The 19053-nt window shown below is 43.5% G+C and overlaps 1 protein-coding gene across 1 annotated transcript in view; it reads right to left on the reverse strand.

Annotated features, from left to right (window-relative positions):
- Nucleotides 1–5175: 5175 nt before the first annotated feature.
- LOC130110470 (thyrotropin-releasing hormone-degrading ectoenzyme-like) overlaps nucleotides 5176–19053 on the reverse strand; it is a 373072-nt gene continuing 359194 nt past the window's right edge. The window contains exons 19-20 of the mRNA XM_056277578.1: nucleotides 12886–12967; nucleotides 5176–5328 (exon numbers count right to left, since the gene is read on the reverse strand). Coding sequence (XP_056133553.1) covers nucleotides 5176–5328; nucleotides 12886–12967 — 235 coding nt within the window. The remainder of the gene's footprint in view (nucleotides 5329–12885; nucleotides 12968–19053) is intronic.

Below are 19053 nucleotides of genomic sequence, written 5' to 3' on the forward strand. Positions count from 1 at the left end.
TGGTGATACACACGGTGCAGCACCCGGGGACCAACTCCAGTTCGTCTTGCCATGCCTCGGTCAGGGCACAGAGAGGTGTACTAACTGTTACGGGTCTAGATAGATCGATGCCATCGGCTATCCACTAGTTTACCTTAGATACACATGACCCGCGCTCAGGAACATGTTACATCAATTTGAATATACTTGGCTGCACTGAGCAACTCGTGTGTGTGTCATTCTTTATAAGATAGCCTACTGAAACACTAACCCTAACATGCATGTCTTTCTGATGGTGGGGGAAACCGGAGCAAACCTACCGCAGACACGGGGAGAACATGCAAACTCCACACAGAAGACGACCTGGGATGACCCCAAGGCTGGACAACCCCGGGGTTCGAACCCAGGACCTTCTTGCTGTGAGGTGACAGCGCTAACCACTGGGCTACCGTGCTGCCCAAACATCAATGGAGGACAGCTTTAATGTTACACGTAACAGATTACAAGATTAGAAAAAGGACAGTTTAAGGATCTAGAAAAGGTGAAAAGGTTGTTTAGGGATATGTTATGATACTTATCTGGGCGGCCCCGGGGTAGTCCAAACTTGCAGTTTGCATGTTCTCCCCATGTCTATGTGGGTTTCCTCCCACAGTCCAAAGACGTGTAGGTCAAGTGAATCAGCTGTACGAAAGTTGTCCCTAGGAATGAATGAATGAATGAATGAATGAATGTGTGTGTGTGTGTGTGTGTGTGTGGGGGGGGGGGGGCTGAGATGGCCTGGCGGACTGTCCAGGGCGTCTCTCCGTCTGCCACCCAATGACTGCTGGAATAAGCTGCAGCATCCCCGCGACCCTGAGAGCAGGATAAGCGGTTAAGATAATGGATGGATGGATGGATGGATGGATAATACTTATCTGGATGGCAGTGTAGTTTCTCTCTGACCTTCAGAAATGTCTTCTGCCGATTAAACGTGGAAGACAACACTCCTGTACAGCTGTTAGCTACAGTCAGCTTTGTCTGTTTAGCCTGTTGATGTGACACCTGGGCCAAAGTATACCCTCGCAACCCCCGTGAGCCTGGGGGGGACCATCCAAACAGGCTCCGCCCCTGCCTGTCAAGAACTATTGTAAGATTTTTTTATTGCTTTTATTTTTATGAAATTACAATTTCATAGGGTGCACATCATGATATTGTCTATTTTCAGAGCCAGCATTGGCGTAAAAATTACAACAAATATTCAAAAAATCTTTGTAGTCCATACTTGTCTTTGATACATACGAGCACTCCATATGACCAAGTGTGCCTGATGTAGCCAGGGTTAGGCTACTTAAGTATTTCCTGGGTTAGGGTTAGGCTACTTAAGTATTTCCTGGGTTAGGGTTAGGCTACTCAAGTATTTCCTGGGTTAGGGTTAGGCTACTTAAGTATTTCCTGGGTTAGGGTTAGGCTACTTAAGTATTTCCTGCTGTAGCTGTGATGTCGCGAGCCCCAAAACGTCCTTCTCCCAAGCAAAACTAACTGAATCATATCTGAGAAGCGCCATGGCACAGGACACCGTCGGCATAGCCATCCTGAAAAAAATACACGCTCGCAAGAGGACGTCCGGGTAGCGTAGTGGTCTATTTCGTTGCCTACCAACACAGGGATCGCCGGTTCGAATTCCCATGTTACCTCCGGCTTGGTCGGGCGTCCCTACAGCCACAATTGGCCGAGTCTACGGGTGGGAAGTCGGATGTGGGTATGTGTCGTGATCACTGCACTAGCGCCTCCTCTGGTCGGTCGGGGCGCCTGTTCAGGGTGGAGGTGAACTGGGGGGAAATAGCGTGATCCTCCCGCGCTCTACGTCCCCCTGGTGAAACTCCTCACTGTCAGGTGAAAAGAAGCGGCCGGTGACTCCACATGTATGGGAGGAGGCGTGTGGTAGCCCGCAGCCCTCCCCGGATCAGCAGAGAAGAGTCCCTCTGCTGGTCCGTGTTTGCGTTACAGTGCTGTGTGACACTGAAATTCAATAATAGGAACGGAGATGGTTTTTAAAGTTTATTGGACACAGCAACTATAACTAGATGCGACATGGAGAGAATTTTGCAAAGGGTCAATCATGCTTGAATATTTAGCACTGCTGCATCATCATCATCATCATCATCCTCATTTTTAGTTTGAAATCACTGTGATCATCACCAACATCGGGATATTAAATCATGACAAACCTAGTTAGCATTGCAGTACTTGTGTAGGTCAGGATCACAATGACAACACTGTAATCACAGATATCTTCATCATCACCATCATCTTCATCACACATGCACAAACATCGCTGGACCTTGGGCTGCAGGGGAAGTGTGTGTGTGGGCTTTAAGATTCCTATATGGCTCAGTGTTCATCAGCTTCATTTAAATGTGGCGCAAACAAGAATAGTTTGAAACGTCTTTCTCACACAAAGTTGTCCACTCAACACACCTGAGCACCCGGCCACACAACACACCATTCAACACTTACTTCACTCCTTTTCTGAAAAAGTTTCAGTCATTTTCTATAATTTTTCATTTACAGTTTTACTGTGTCTTCCCTACAATGTTACAAGCGTAATACTTTGAATTGCTTTTTTTCTTCAAAAAAGACAAAAACAACATTGCCACATTTCCTCGAGTCCAGCCGACTAAAACCTGGAGCCTGCAGAGGCAGTGTTTGTTCACTCCCATTTGACTGAAGTGTCCAGGTCAAGTGTGGCTGGAGATCTTGCTCAAATTCAGAGGCTCATTGCCACGCAGGGAGGAGGACTCTACGAGTACCCTTACTCCTGACCCAGACACAAAGGGGTCAAAGTTCATGTGTTAAAACCAAGCAGTCTTTATGAAAACCAACAGTCTGTATTCAAAAGTAGGCGTGCTACAGCTGGAGCTTTGTGTTAAACAGTTGGTTCCTTGTCTCTCTGCGTGTGTGTGTGTGTGTATAACTTTGTTAAAAGAAACACTCAACAGTAGGGATAGTGCTCAACAAATAAGGAGCAAAAATAATCCACTTGACTAACTGGATTTTATATATATATATATATATACACGCGCGCACACACACACACACGCACACACACACATCAAGTCCCTCCGTTATGACCCACTTGTATATTCAGGGAGGAAATCACACTGAGGCTGCTGCAGACCTCTAGACTGGTGTCTATGAGGGACCGGTTGTTTCTTTACTTGAGATAATGGAAAAATTATTTACACTGTGTTCAGTTCTGTTCCATTAGTTCAGTGTCCAGCTGACAGCTAGGGGCAGTAATACTGTGCTTTTCCTAAAGCCATGTGTCTACAAATGTTGCTACAAGTTCAGATTTAAGGTTTTGATCTTCAGGGTTTTCCATCGATCAGTGGAGTTGTCAGGGTAACGCCATGGTAACTGATCCATCTACTTCCCTCTCAGTTACTGGTTCTCAGATCAAACCAGTTGCTCCACTCATTCATCTGTCTTACATTTTTCTCATCTATCATCCATTATTCTGTCCTCTCATCTCTCCGATATCTGTGTCAGTCTCTTCATGGCTAATCTGGCATCGAGCTCATGGACGTCTGTTTTCCTTCTAACAAAAACACAGTGTTTGAATCCACAGCTCACCCATTACCGTTGTTAGTGTAGTTAAGACAAGCAGGAAAACACTTGAGTCATTTCTTGTGGTGGGCACTTCTGAACTTTGCCAATTGAATGTCTGTGTCGGGATTTCTATGGTCTCATCGCAATTTTTTTGAGTAGACTTTCTTCAGATCCTCTGTGAGTTTGACAAGATGGATACATGAAATCAATTCTTGGCAAATGCGAAAAGCAAGAGTAAAGGTCACATGAGTCATCTCATTGGGTGACATCTGCATCACTCCAGAAAGTTTCAGTCTGGATCAAGTTTGCATCATTTTCATGGACATTTAAATTCTGAAACATTTGTGAGAAAAATCTGCTGAGTTTATAGCCATAAATACAATTTTGAGAAAGTAGACATTTCACAGGCTCATATAGACTAACAACAACAAAAACAAAACTGCTTTAGTAGTGGCACAAACGGTCCCGCTTCATCTAGTTTAAAGTTGCTAACCATGACAAGTAAAATAATGACTTCAGATAGAAACAAGTTCTGAGCTGTACAGATCTGTCAAAAATAAACCACGAATACAACACACAGGCTCACCTAAATCTTAATAAAGGAAGACTGTTGGGAAAATGTAGCCGCACATTTCTCACTCTTATCAACAAACTAAGGCGACTAGAGCTTTGATCAAAATCAAGAACAGCACCAAATACCATATGATCAGCTGACTGCAGAGTGACTCTTCCCCAGAATAAAGCAGAGACATGCGTTACTTGTTTGTATGTCATGATTGTTATTATTTGCTCTGAGGATTCTGTTACTTTGCTGGGATTTCCTGACAAGGCAAACTGAGATCAGCTTTCTATAAGAATTCATTTTCCGTTTTAGCTCTGTCTGAAGAAAACAAACATCAGTTCAGGGGTCACTGAAAGACAGGTGGGAAAAAGGGATGGTGAGAGAAATATAGATGGAGGAATATCAAGCATTCAGAAACATATTTAGTCTGCCATTATGTTTACCCTCTTCTCTCTGCTGTGTTTCCTGTTTTCGCTCTCTCCCTCTTCTACCTGTTACGCTATTTTATATTTGTCTTTGACTTCTCTCTTCTTCTTCGTCAATCTCTCCAAGTAACAGAATTAAAAGTGGGAACAAAAAAGAAAAAAAGTCTGTGGTTGAAAAGTGATTCTCTAAGAATCACAAGCAATCTTAAATCAAAGTCCCAGTGCTCAGTGGAGCCTGGTATGAACTGTAAAACGGTGCTACTGGGGCTCTGGTAGCTTGGTTACCCTCTAGCTAGCCGTCATTTTGCCGTTGTTCATTAAAGTCTTTGTGTCGGTGCAGCATCCCACTCTGTGCATTGCTGGTCGGTGAATTTTAACTTTTCAGTCTCAAGTTGTTGTTCAGTCAGTTTTGAGGTTTTAGGCCATGCTAGCTAGCTACAACTGCAGTCTAGGAAACAGAACGTAAACCAAAAAAACCAGTTCAGAATTCAATCAAAACAGCAGAACAGTCCAGAAAACAATCAGGCACAGAAAAGCCACAGCTTGTTGTCAAATGTACACATTACTCCCCTCTGTTCCTTTTATCTGACTGCAGACAGATGTTAGCCGCTAGTGTAGCCATTAGCCAAAGCTGGGGTTTGGGGCTTTGCGAAGCCATTGGTAGAACTGTTGCCGGTGGAGACGGTGCCAGTGCACATTTCCCTCCACAATCTCCAGTGCCCGCGGCAACGCCGGACCTGCTCCCCCACTGCTGGCCTGTATAAACTCTTTTAACTATAGACAGATAGATGGAACAATTGATGTATATGAGACAAGAAAAGACAGAATAATCATTAGCTTTATTATACAATTCACTTGGAAAAAACAGTAAGAAAGTAAAAAGATAAAAAGAAAGAAAGCAAAAAGTGTTGTGTTCAGAATATGTTGCATTTTCCTGCAAAGCTAGATGCGTTTCTATCAAACCAAGTTCATCCACTGGAACCAAAAGATCAGCCACTTTAAGAGCACGCCACCTTTTCTGGAGTGGAAAGAAACCTAAAACTAATGAAGGGAATAGAAAAGACTACTTTATCACTTCAAAGAAAAAAAATTAAAAGAACCCTTTAATGTTCAGTAATTACAGGAGAGTTTTCTGACATGCAAGTTAAGTTATTATTACAAGGACACTTCCAAAAAAGGTGAGTAATTAAAAACGTAAAAGTTCAGGAAGGAAGAGAAAACTTTAATGTTAAGACTTGGTCAAATTTGCCAAATGGAAGACTGGAAAACTGAACTAGCAACAAAAAAGAGAAAAAGAATCCCAATGTTTCAACTGTCTATGAAACTGTTTGTAAAACCATCCAACTGACCTCTGACCCCGGTCCCTGCTCCTCTACACCTCTTCTCCCCTTTCATTCCCCTTTCTTCTTTACTTTTTCCATCTCTACTCCTCTGGTCCTCTTCTATACCACTCTCTTATTATTTCTTCTCTCTTACTCCCTCTCTCTTCTTTCTTCTCCTCATCTCTTCTTTCACTCTGACTGCTGTCTCTCTTACTCCCTCTCTCGTTTCTTCTCCTCTCATATCTCGTCTGTTCTCTTTCCTCTCTTTCACTCTGACTGCTGCTTGTCTCTCCTACTCCCTCTCTCGTCTTTCTTCTCCTCATCTCTTCTTTCACTCTGACTGCTGTGTCTCTTACTCCCTATCTCTTCTTTCTTCTCCTCTCATCTCTTCTTTCACTCTGACTGCTGCCTCTCTTACTCCCTATCTCTTCTTTCTTCTCCTCTCATCTCATCTTTCACTCTGACTGCTGCCTCTCTTACTCCCTCTCTCTTCTTTCTTTTCCTCTCATATCTCATCTCATCTCTTCTCTTTCCTTCCTCTCTTTCACTCTGACTGCAGTGTCTTTTTTACTCCCTCTCTTCTTCTCCTCTCATATCTCATCTCTTCTCTTTCCTCTCTTTCACTCTGACTGCTGTCTCTTACTCCCTCTCTTCTGTCTTCTCCTCTCATATCTCATCTCATCTTTCACTCTGACTGCTGTGTCTCTCTTACTCCCTCTCTCTTCTTTCTTTTCCTCTCATATCTCATCTCTTCTCTTTCCTTCCTCGCTTTCACTCTGACTGCAGTGTCTTTTTTTACTCCCTCTCTTCTTCTCCTCTCATATCTCGTCTATTCTCTTTCCTCTCTTTCACTCTGACTGCTGTCTCTTACTCCCTATCTCTTCTGTCTTCTCCTCTCATATCTCATCTCATCTTTCACTCTGACTGCTGTGTCTCTCTTACTCCCTCTCTCTTCTTTCTTTTCCTCTCATATCTCATCTCATCTCTTCTCTTTCCTTCCTCTCTTTCACTCTGACTGCAGTGTCTTTTTTACTCCCTCTCTTCTTCTCCTCTCATATCTCATCTCTTCTCTTTCCTCTCTTTCACTCTGACTGCTGTCTCTTACTCCCTCTCTTCTGTCTTCTCCTCTCATATCTCATCTCATCTTTCACTCTGACTGCTGTGTCTCTCTTACTCCCTCTCTCTTCTTTCTTTTCCTCTCATATCTCATCTCTTCTCTTTCCTTCCTCGCTTTCACTCTGACTGCAGTCCCTTACTCCCTCTCTCTTCTTTCTTTTCCTCTCATCTCTTCTTTCACTCTGACTGCTGTCTCTCTCTTACTCCCTCTCTCTTCTTTCTTTTCCTCTCATATCTCATCTCTTCTTTCCTTCCTCTCTTTCACTCTGACTGCAGTCCCTTACTCCCTCTCTCTTCTTTCTTTTCCTCTCATCTCTTCTTTCACTCTGACTGCTGTCTCTTACGCCCTATCTCTTCTTTCTTCTCCTCTCACAACTCATCTATTCTCTTTCCTCTCTTTCACTCTGACTGCTGTGTGTCTCCCTTACCCCCTCTCTCTTCTGTCTTCTCCTCTCATATCTCATCTCTTCTTTCACTCTGACTGCTGTGTCTTTCTTACCTTTCTCTCTTCTTTCTTCTCCTCTCATATCTGATCTGTTCTCTTTCCTCTCTTTCACTCTGACTGCTGTGTGTCTCCCTTACTCCCTCTCTCTTCTTTCTTCTCCTCTCATCTCTTCTTTCACTCTGACTGCTGTCTCTTACTCCCTATCTCTTCTTTCTTTTCCTCTCATATCTCGTCTATTCTCTTTCCTCTCTTTCACTCTGACTGCTGTGTCTCTCTTACTCCCTCTCTCTTCTTTCTTTTCCTCTCATATCTCGTCTATTCTCTTTCCTCTCTTTCACTCTGACTGCTCTCTCTCTTACTCCCTCTCTCTTCTTTCTTCTCCTCTCATCTCTTCTTTCACTCTGACTGCTCTCTTACTCCCTATCTCTTCTTTCTTCTCCTCTCACAACTCATCTATTCTCTTTCCTCTTTCATTCTGACTGCTGTGTCTTTCTTACCTCTCTCTCTTCTTTCTTCTCCTCTCATATCTGATCTGTTCTCTTTCCTCTCTTTCATTCTGACTGCTGTGTCTCTCTTACTTACTCCCTCTCTCTTCTTTCTTTTCCTCTCATCTCTTCTTTCACTCTGACTGCTGTCTCTTACTCCCTATCTCTTCTTTCTTCTCCTCTCATATCTCGTCTATTCTCTTTCCTCTCTTTCACTCTGACTGCTGTGTCTCTCTTACTCCCTCTCTCTTCTTTCTTTTCCTCTCATATCTCGTCTATTCTCTTTCCTCTCTTTCACTCTGACTGCTGTGTCTCTCTTACTCCCTCTCTCTTCTTTCTTTTCCTCTCATATCTCGTCTATTCTCTTTCCTCTCTTTCACTCTGACTGCTGTCTCTTACTCCCTATCTCTTCTTTCTTCTCCTCTCATATCTCGTCTATTCTCGTTCCTCTCTTTCACTCTGACTGCTGTCTCTCTCTTACTCCCTCTCTCTTCTTTCTTTTCCTCTCATATCTCATCTCTTCTCTTTCCTTCCTCTCTTTCACTCTGACTGCTGTCTCTCCCTTACTCCCTCTCTTCTTTCTTATCCTCTCATATCTCATCTCTTCTCTTTCCTTCCTCTCTTTCACTCTGACTGCAGTCCCTTACTCCCTCTCTCTTCTTTCTTTTCCTCTCATCTCTTCTTTCACTCTGACTGCTGTCTCTTACGCCCTATCTCTTCTTTCTTCTCCTCTCACAACTCATCTATTCTCTTTCCTCTCTTTCACTCTGACTGCTGTGTCTCTCTTACTCCCTCTCTCTTCTTTCTTTTCCTCTCATATCTCGTCTATTCTCTTTCCTCTCTTTCACTCTGACTGCTGTGTCTCTCTTACTCCCTCTCTCTTCTTTCTTTTCCTCTCATATCTCGTCTATTCTCTTTCCTCTCTTTCACTCTGACTACTGTGTCTTACTCCCTATCTCTTCTTTCTTCTCCTCTCATATCTCGTCTATTCTCGTTCCTCTCTTTCACTCTGACTGCTGTCTCTCTCTTACTCCCTCTCTCTTCTTTCTTTTCCTCTCATATCTCATCTCTTCTCTTTCCTTCCTCTCTTTCACTCTGACTGCTGTCTCTCCCTTACTCCCTCTCTTCTTTCTTATCCTCTCATATCTCATCTCTTCTCTTTCCTTCCTCTCTTTCACTCTGACTGCAGTCCCTTACTCCCTCTCTCTTCTTTCTTTTCCTCTCATCTCTTCTTTCACTCTGACTGCTGTCTCTTACGCCCTATCTCTTCTTTCTTCTCCTCTCACAACTCATCTATTCTCTTTCCTCTCTTTCACTCTGACTGCTGTGTGTCTCCCTTACCCCCTCTCTCTTCTGTCTTCTCTCATATCTCATCTCTTCTTTCACTCTGACTGCTGTGTCTTTCTTACCTTTCTCTCTTCTTTCTTCTCCTCTCATATCTGATCTGTTCTCTTTCCTCTCTTTCACTCTGACTGCTGTGTGTCTCCCTTACTCCCTCTCTCTTCTTTCTTCTCCTCCCATCTCTTCTTTCACTCTGACTGCTGTCTCTTACTCCCTATCTCTTCTTTCTTCTCCTCTCACAACTCATCTATTCTCTTTCCTCTCTTTCACTCTGACTGCTGTCTATTACTCCCTCTCTCTTCTTTCTTCTCCTCTCATATCTCATCTCTTTCCTCTCTTTCACTCTGACTGCTGTGTCTTTCTTACTCCGTCTCTTCTTTCTTCTCCTCTCATATCTCATCTCTTTCCTCTCTTTCACTCTGACTGCTGTGTCTTTCTTACTCCGTCTCTTCTTTCTTCTCCTCTCGTATCTCATCTCTTCTTTCCTCTCTTTCACCCTGACTGCTGTTTGTCTCTCTTACTTTCTCTATTCTTTCTTCTCCTCTCACATCCAATCTTTCCGCTCTTTCACTCTGACTGCTGTGTCTCTCTTACGCCCTCTTCTTTCTTCTCTCACATCTCATCTCTTTCCTCTCCTTCACTCTGACTGCTGTGTCTTTCTTACTCTCTCTATTCTTTCTTCTCCTCTCATATCACATCTCTTCTCTTCCCTCCCTTTCACTCTGTCTGCTGTTTGTCTCTTTTACTCTCTCTATTCTTTCTTCTCTCACAGCTCATCTTTCCTCTCTTTCACTCTGACTGCTGTATCTCTCTTACACAATTCAATTCAATATGTGCTTTATTGGCATGACATACATTTGTGTACATATTGCCAAAGCATGTAAAACAACAACAACACAACACAACAATGATTATAACAACAACAACAACAACAGCAACAACAACGATTATGATATCAAACAACAACAGTAGCAATAGGTGCCGTCCCCCACTGTCTCTCAGGTTGTGGCAGGAAAATATAAATCTTGCTGCAATGCTCGCCGCTGCCCCCCTCCCAGGACCACCCGCAGCTTACCTGCGTCCTCCATGTCCTGCTACTCTGGAATCACATGTTCCAGCTCCTGGACAAAAGCCCGGCGCTGTTTTTCAAATTTGTCACATTTAAGGAGGAAGTGCCCCTCTGTCTCCACCTCATCTGTCATGCAATGACCACATGTTCGATGCTCTTTTAGCAACCACGTCTTTTTGTGTCTCCTCTTTTCAATGGCTAGACTGTGGTCACTGAGCCTGTATTTGGTGAGGATCTGTCGCTGCTTCCTGTCTCTGACAGTTAAGAGGTGTTCTTCCAGATCATAGTTTGTTTTTAGGGCCCGATAGACTTCTAGTTTGTTTTGAGTTTTGATTTCAGCGTTCCAATGTTTCAGATAATTGTTCTTGCTTTGTTTTATAGTCTGATTTATCCTCATTTTGGTGTGTTTTATAGTCTGATTTATCCTCATGTTGGTTTGTTTTATAGCTGATTTATCCTCATGTTGGTTTGTTTTATAGCTGATTTATCCTCATGTTGGTTTGTTTTATAGTCTGATTTATCCTCATGTTGGTTTGTTTTATAGCTGATTTATCCTCATGTTGGTCTGTTTTATAGCTGATTTATCCTCATGTTGGTTTGTTTTATAGCGGATTTATCCTCATGTTTGTTTGTTTTATAGTCTGATTTATCCTCATGTTGGTTTGTTTTATAGCTGATTTATCCTCATGTTGGTTTGTTTTATAGTCTGATTTATCCTCATGTTGGTTTGTTTTATAGCTGATTTATCCTCATGTTGGTTTGTTTTATAGCTGATTTATCCTCATGTTGGTTTGTTTTATAGCTGATTTATCCTCATGTTGGTTTGTTTTATAGACTGATTTATCCTCATGTTTGTTTGTTTTATAGCTGATTTATCCTCATGTTGGTTTGTTTTATAGTCTGATTTATCCTCATGTTGGTTTGTTTTATAGCTGATTTATCCTCATGTTGGTTTGTTTTATAGTCTGATTTATCCTCATGTTGGTCTGTTTTATAGCTGATTTATCCTCATGTTGGTTTGTTTTATAGCTGATTTATCCTCATGTTTGTTTGTTTTATAGCTGATTTATCCTCATGTTTGTTTGTTTTATAGCTGATTTAACCTCATGTTGGTTTGTTTTATAGCTGATTTATCCTCATGTTGGTTTGTTTTTTAGCTGATTTATCCTCATGTTTGTTTGTTTTATAGTCTGATTTATCCTCATGTTGGTTTGTTTTATAGCTGATTTATCCTCATGTTGGTTTGTTTTATAGTCTGATTTATCCTCATGTTGGTTTGTTTTACAGCTGATTTATCCTCATGTTGGTTTGTTTTATAGCTGATTTATCCTCATGTTTGTTTGTTTTATAGCTGATTTATCCTCATGTTTGTTTGTTTTATAGCGGATTTATCCTCAAGTTGGTTTGGAATAAAGTGCTGGCCTGAGGTTGGTTGGTCTTAGTATTTGTTAAAGGGTTAGTGAGTCTCAGAGCCAGCTGCTTCAGGGGACTCTTTTCGGGGTTCAGTTCTTGGGTTTTCAGAGCTTTAAAGTGCAATGTATTTGTTGGGCTTGTATTTAAGTGCATCCAGAAATTTAGAGATCTTTTCTGTACATTTATCAATAATGGAAACCAGCCTAATTCCGCCCTACATGCATTGTTTGGTGTTTTCCTTTGTATTTTCAGAATCGTTCTACAGAATTCAGCATGTAGGGTTTCTGCTGGATGCTTGTCCCATCTAGTGTAGCTGGAAAGACTGAGTGGACCCCATACCTCACTTCCATATAGTGCAATGGGCAGAATTACACCATCAAACAGTTTGCACCAGGTGGAGATTGGTATATCAATGTTAAAGAATTTATTTTTCATTGCATATAGAGCTCTGCCAGCTTTTTGTTTTAGGTTATTCACTGCCCTACTGAAACTCCCTGATGCTGTAATAATTAGACCCAGGTAAGTATACTGCATCGTATGCTCTAAGGTGATGCTACCTAGAGTCAACTGGTATCTATTTTCCTGACATCTGGGCTTCTTCTGGAAGATCATTACTTTTGTCTTTTTTGGATTGATTGCCAGGGCCCAGTGCTGGCAATAGTCCTCAAGCAGGTCTAGTAGTTGTTGCAGCCCATCTGCGGGTGGTGACAACAAAACTAGATCATCTGCATAAAGCAAACATTTTACTTCCATTTCCCTCTCTCTTCTTTCCTCTCCTCTCATATCTCATCTCTTCTTTCACTCTGACTGCTGTTTGCCTCTCTTTTCTTTTTTCTCCTCTCACATCTCATCTCTTTTCTCTTTCCTCTCTTTCACTCTGACTGCTGTTTGCCTCTCTTACTCTCTCTCTTTTCTTTCTTCTCCTCTCACATCTCATCTCCTTTCTCTTCCCTCTCTTTCACTCTGACTGCTGTGTGGTTAACCCAGTCGGAATTTTTATGTGTATAGCTGTGTGTCTGTGTGTGTATTTGTGTGTGGTGTGCTGTGTATATGTGTGTGTGTGTGTGTGTGTGTGTGTGTGTGTGTGTGTGTGTTTGTGTGTGGTGTGGTGTGTGTGTGTGTGTGTGTGTGTGTGTATACCTCTCTCAGTTCAGTGTCTGTGTTGAGGAACTCTGTGACTCCACCGATGAGTTTGGAGTTCATAAACAGAGCTTCTCCATACCTGCAGTACACAACACAACCATGTAGAGTCCATTTAATATGAGTCTACAGTACAGTATCCATAGAAATACATGCATCCATCCATCCATCCATTTTCCAAGCCGCTTATCCTGAACAAGGTCACAAGGATGGTGGAGCCTATTCCAGCAGTCATTAGGCAGCAGGCAGAGAGACACCCTGGACATGCTGCCAGTCCATCAAAGGGCCGACACACACATTCACACCTAGGGAATATATTTATTAATTTATTTATTTATTGATACCCTGACACACCCAACTGGGAAGATCTTTTAAGTCTCCAAATGTCCACTCGACAAACTGAACACACTTTTTTACCGACTTTAAATTGCTGAGGTCTTGATTGGTACAGACCAGTGCGAACTACAAGAAAGATGCCGAAGGGGTAAGCGAGCCTGCGCGCTTGTGAAACTGAAACAGTGGGGATTTGGAACCATGCTCCTGTCAATCCACCTGGCGAATGTCCACTGTCTGGCCAACAAGATGGATGAACTGTTACTCCTAAACGGAAAAAAACTTGAACTTTTCCAGATCACCACCCTATGTGTCACTGAAACCTGGCTTAGTGAGCATAAAACGGACAGTACACGTCATCTGCCACAGTTCAAAGTCCTTTGGGCAGACCGCGAAATGGAGCTATTGGAAAAAAAATTCGATGGAGGCATATGCTTCTACATAAACAAAGGTTGGTGTGTGGATGTCACAGTGTTGAAGAAATCCTGCAGGCCTCACTTAGAGACCTTTTTCATTGACTGTAAACCATTCTATTCACTGAGGGAATTTTCATCATTTATTCTGCTTGGTGTCTTGATGTCGGTGTCTAACCCAGCACTGAGGATGCACAAGCCAGTGCATTCTTAGTGCCGGTCCCAAGCCCGGATAAATGGGGAGGGTTGCGTCAGGAAGGGCATCCGGCGTAAAATCTTTGCCAAATCGAATATGCGGATCATAAATAAGATTTCCATACCAGATCGGTCGAGGCCCAGGTTACCAACGACCGCCACCGGTACTGTTAAATAGCAGGGTGCCGGTGGAACCTATGCTACTGTTGGGCAAAGGAGAAGGAGAAGGGGAAGGCATGTCCAGAGTCAGCGAGAGACGAGGAAGAGTAGGAGTGTGGAAGTGAGAGTCGGAACTTTGAATGTTGGTACTATGACTGGTAAAGGGAGAGAGCTGGCTGATATTATGGAAAGAAGGTAGGTATACTGTGTGTGCAAGAGACCAGGTGGAAGGGGAGTAAGGCCAGGAGTATCGGAGATGGGTTCAAACTCTTCTACCATGGTGCAAATGGGAGGAGAAATGGGGTAGGGGTAATTCAAAAGGAAGAGTATGTCAACAGTGTACTGGAGGTGAAGAGTGTCAGACAGAGTGATGAGTATGAAGCTGGAAATCGAAGGTGTATTGCTGAATGTTATCAGCACATTTGCCCAGCATTTTGGGTGTGAGATGGAAGAGAAAGAAGAATTCTGGAGTGAGTCGGATGATGTGGTGGAGAGGGTACCCAAGGAGGAGAGAGTGGTGACTGGAGCGGACTTCAATGGACATGTTGGTGAAGGGAACAGAGGTGATGAGGAGGTGATGGGTAGGTATGGTGCCAAGGAGAGAAATGTGGAAGGACAGATGGTGGTGGATTTTTTGAAAAGGATGGAAATGGCTGTGGTGAATACATATTTCAAGAAGAGGGAGGAACACAGGGTGATGTACAAGAGTGGAGGAAAGTGCACACAGGTGGACTATATCTTATGTAGAAGGTGCAATCTAAAAGGGATTGGAGACTGCAAGGTGGTGACAGGGGAGACTGTAGCTAGGCAGCATTGGATGTTGGTCTGTTGGATGACTTTGGAGACCAAGAAAAGGAAGCGAGTGAAGGCAGAGCCGAAGATCAAATGGTGGAAGTTGAAGAAGGAAGACTGTTGTGTGTAGTTCAGGCAGGAGTTAAGACAGGCGCTGGGTGGTAGTGAAGAGTTGCCGGATGGCTGGGCAACCACTGCAGAAATAGTGAGGGAGACAGTTAGGAAGGTACTTGTTGTGTCATCAAGGCAGAGGAAGGAAGACAAGGACACTTGGTGGTGGAATGGGGAAGTACAGCAAATTACAAAGAGGAAGAGGTTGGCAAAGAAGAAGTGGGATAGTCAGAGAGATGAAGAAAGTAGATAGGAGTAGAAGGAGATGCAGTGTAAAGCGAAGAGAGAGGTAGCAAAGGCAAAGGCATATGGTGAGTTGTATGACAGGTTAGACACTAAGGAAGGAGTAAAGGACTTGTACTGATTGGGTAGACAGAGGGACTGAGTTGCGAAGGATGTGCAGCAAGTTAGGGCGATCAAGGATAGAGATGGAAATGTGCTGACAAGCGGGGAGATTGTGCTAAGAAGGTGGAAGGAGTACTTTGAGGGGCTGATGAATGAAGAAAATGAGAGAGGGAGAAGGTTGGATGATGTAGGGACAGTGAATCAGGAAGATCAGTGAATTAGCAAGGAGGAAGTGAGGGCAGCTATGAAGACGATTAAGAGTGGAAACGCAGTTGGTCCTGATGACATACCTGTGGAGGCATGGAGATGTTTAGGAGAGATGGCAGTGGGGTTTTTAACTAGATTGTTTAACACAATCTTGGAAAGTGAGAGGATGCCTGAGGAGTGGAGAAGAATCATACTGGTACTGATTTTCAAGAACAAGGGGGATGTGCAGAACTGTAACAACTACAGAGGTATAAAGTTGATCAGCCACAGCATGAAGACATGGGAAAGCATAACAGAAGCTAGGTTAAGAGGAGAGGTGACGATTAGCGAGCAGTAGTATGGTTTCAAGCCATGAAAGAGCACCACAGATGCGATGTTTGCTTTGAGAATGTTGATTGAGAAGTGTCTGTGAATGTTCTCATTCATCCAGGTCATGGTTATCGAAAGCAGTTGAATCAAGTGCAACTGGACTTGGTATATATCCGTGAAGACGTTTCGCCTTTCATCCAAGAGGCTTCCTCAGGGTTAGGGTTACGGTTAGACTAGCTTGGTCTAGTCAGAAAGGCACGAACTGAGGAAGCCTCTTGGATGAGAGGCGAAACGTCTTCACGGATATATACCAAGTCCAGTTGCACTTGATTCAACTCCTTTGATTGAGAAGTATAGAGAAGGCCAGAAGCAGTTACATTGTGTCTTTGTAGATTTAGAGAAAGCATACAACAGGATGCCGAGAGAGGAGTTGTTGTATTGTATGAGGAAGTCGGGAGTCGCAGAGAAGTATGTAGGAGTGGTGCAGGATATGTATGAGAGAAGTGTGACAATGGTGAGGTGTGCGGTTGGAATGACAGATGGGTTCAAGGTGGAGGTGGGATTACATCAAGGATCGGCTCTGAGCCCTTTCTTGTTTGCAATGGTGATGGACAGGTTGATGGACAAGAACAGGCAGGAGTCTCCATGGACGATGATGTTCGCAGATGACATTGTGATCTGTAGCGCGAGTAGGGTGCAGGTTGAGGAGAGCCTGGAGAGGCGGAGGTATGCACTGGAGAGAAGAGGAATGAAAGTCAGTAGGAGCAAGATGGAATACCTATGCATGAATGAGAGGGAGGACGGTGGAATGGTCAGGATCCAAGGAGTGGAGGTGACGAAGGCGTATGAGTTTAAATACTTGGGGTCAACTGTCCAAAGTAACGGGGAGTGCAGGAGAGAGGTGAAGAAGAGAGTGTAGGCAGGGTGGAGTGTGTGGAGAGGGATGTCAGGAGTGATTTGCCACAGAGGGGTACCAGCAAGAGTTAAAAGGAAGGTTTACAAGATAGTTGTGAGACCAGCTATGTTATATGGTTTGGAGACAGTGGCACTGACAAAAAGACATGAGGCGGAGCTGGAGGTGGCAGAGTTGAAGATGCTAAGAATTTCACTGGGAGTAACAAAGGAGGACAGGATTAGGAACGATTATATTAGAGGGGCCACTCAAGTTGGACGGTTTGGAGACAAAGCAAGAGAGGCAAGATTGAAACGGTTTGGACATGTGTGGAGGAGAGATGCTGGGTATATTGGGAGAAGGATGCTGAATATGGAGCTGCCAGGGAAGAGGAGAAGAGGAAGGCCAAAGAGGAGGTTTATGGATGTGGTGAGAGAAGACATGCAGGTGGCTGGTGTGACAGAGGAAGACGCAGAAGACAGGAAGAAATGGAAACGGATGATCTGCTGTGGCGACCCCTAATGGGAGCAGCCGAAAGTAGTAGTAGTAGTAGTGTTCAAAATAATAGCAGTGTGGAGTTCGATCAGGGAGGTCATTCAGCTGTGAAAAAACAGGTGTCAAACGGGTGGCCCTTATTTTAGGACAAAGGCAGCAAATGTTGTACATGCTGGTTCTAGTGCATTTCTCTCTGAAAATCTGAGGAAAATGGGTCGTTCCAGACATTGTTCAGAAGAACAGCCTACTTTGATTAAAAAGTTGATTGGAGAGTGGAAAACATATAAAGAAGTGCAGAAAATGATAGCCTGCTCAGCTAAAATGATCTCAAATGCTTTAAAATGGCAACCAAAACCTGAAAGAAGTGGAAGAAAACGGAAAACTAGCATTCAAATGGATCAAAGAAACGCCAAAATGGCAAAGACTCAGCCAATGATCAGCTCCAGGGAGATCAAAGAAGGTCTAAAGTTACCTGTGAGTACTGTAACAATTAGAAGACGCTTATGTGAAGCCAAGCTTTCGGCAAGAAGCCACTGCAAAGTCCCATTGTTGAAAAAACGACGTGCTGCAGAGGTTACAATTTGCCAAAGAACACATTGACTGGCCTAAAGAGAAATGGCGCAACATTTTGTGGACTGATGAAAGCAAGATTGTTTTTTTTGGGTCTAGGGGCCGCAGACAGTTTGTCAGATGACCCCCAAACACTGAATTCAAGCCACAGTACATTGTGAAGACAGTGAAGCATGGTGGCACAAGCATCATGATATGGAGATGTTTCTCATACTATGGTGTCAGGCCTATTTATCGCATAACAGAGATCATGGATCAGTTTAAATACATCAAAATACTTGAAGAAGTCACGTTGCCTTATGCCGAAGAGGAAATGCCTTTGAAATGGGTGTTTCAACAAGACAATGACCCCAAACACACCAGTAAGCAAGCAGCATCTTGGTTCCAGACCAACAAGATTAACGTTATGGAGAGGTCAGCACAATCCCCGGACCTTAATTCAATAGAAAACTTGTGGGGTGACATCAAAAATGCTGTTTCCGAGGCAAAACCATGAAATGCAGAGGAATTGTGGAATGTAGTCCAATCGTCCTGGGAATGTGCTGACAAGTGAGGAGAGTGTGCTAAGAAGGTGGAAGGAATACTTTGAGGGGCTGATGAATGAAGAAAATGAGAGAGAGAGAAGGTTGGATGATGTAGGGATAGTGAATCAGGAAGTTCAGCGGATTAGCAAGGAGGAAGTGAGGGCAGCTATGAAGAGGATGAAGAATGGAAAGGCAGTTGGTCCTGATGACATACCTGTGGAGGCATGGAGATGTTCAGGAGAGATGGCAGTGGAGTTTTTAACTAGATTGTTTAACACAATCCTGGAAAGTGAGAGGATGCCTGAGGAGTGGAGAAGAAGCATACTGGTACCGATTTTCAAGAACAAGGGCGATGTGCAGAACTGTAACAACTACAGAGGTATAAAGTTGATCAGCCACAGCATGAAGATTTGAGAAAGAGTAATAGAAGCTAGGTTAAGAGGAGAGGTGACGATCAGCGAGCAGCAGTATGGTTTCATGCCACGAAAGAGCACCACAGATGCGATGTTTGCTTTGAGAATGTTGATTGAGAAGTATAGAGAAGGCCAGAAAGAGTTGCATTGTGTCTTTGTAGATTTAGAGAAAGCTTATGACAGAGTGCCGAGAGAGGAGGTGTGGTATTGTATGAGGAAGTCAGGAGTTGCAGAGAAGTATGTAGGAGTGGTGCAGGATACGTATGAGGGAAGTGTGACAATGGTGAGGTGTGCGGTTGGAATGACAGATGGGTTCAAGGTGGAGGTGGGATTACATCAAGGATCGGCTCTTAGCCCTTTCTTGTTTGCAATGGTGATGGACAGGTTGACGGACAAGATCAGGCAGGAGT

This window comes from Lampris incognitus, chromosome 3 (genome assembly GCF_029633865.1).
Source record: "Lampris incognitus isolate fLamInc1 chromosome 3, fLamInc1.hap2, whole genome shotgun sequence".
Taxonomy (NCBI): Eukaryota; Metazoa; Chordata; class Actinopteri; order Lampriformes; family Lampridae; genus Lampris; species Lampris incognitus.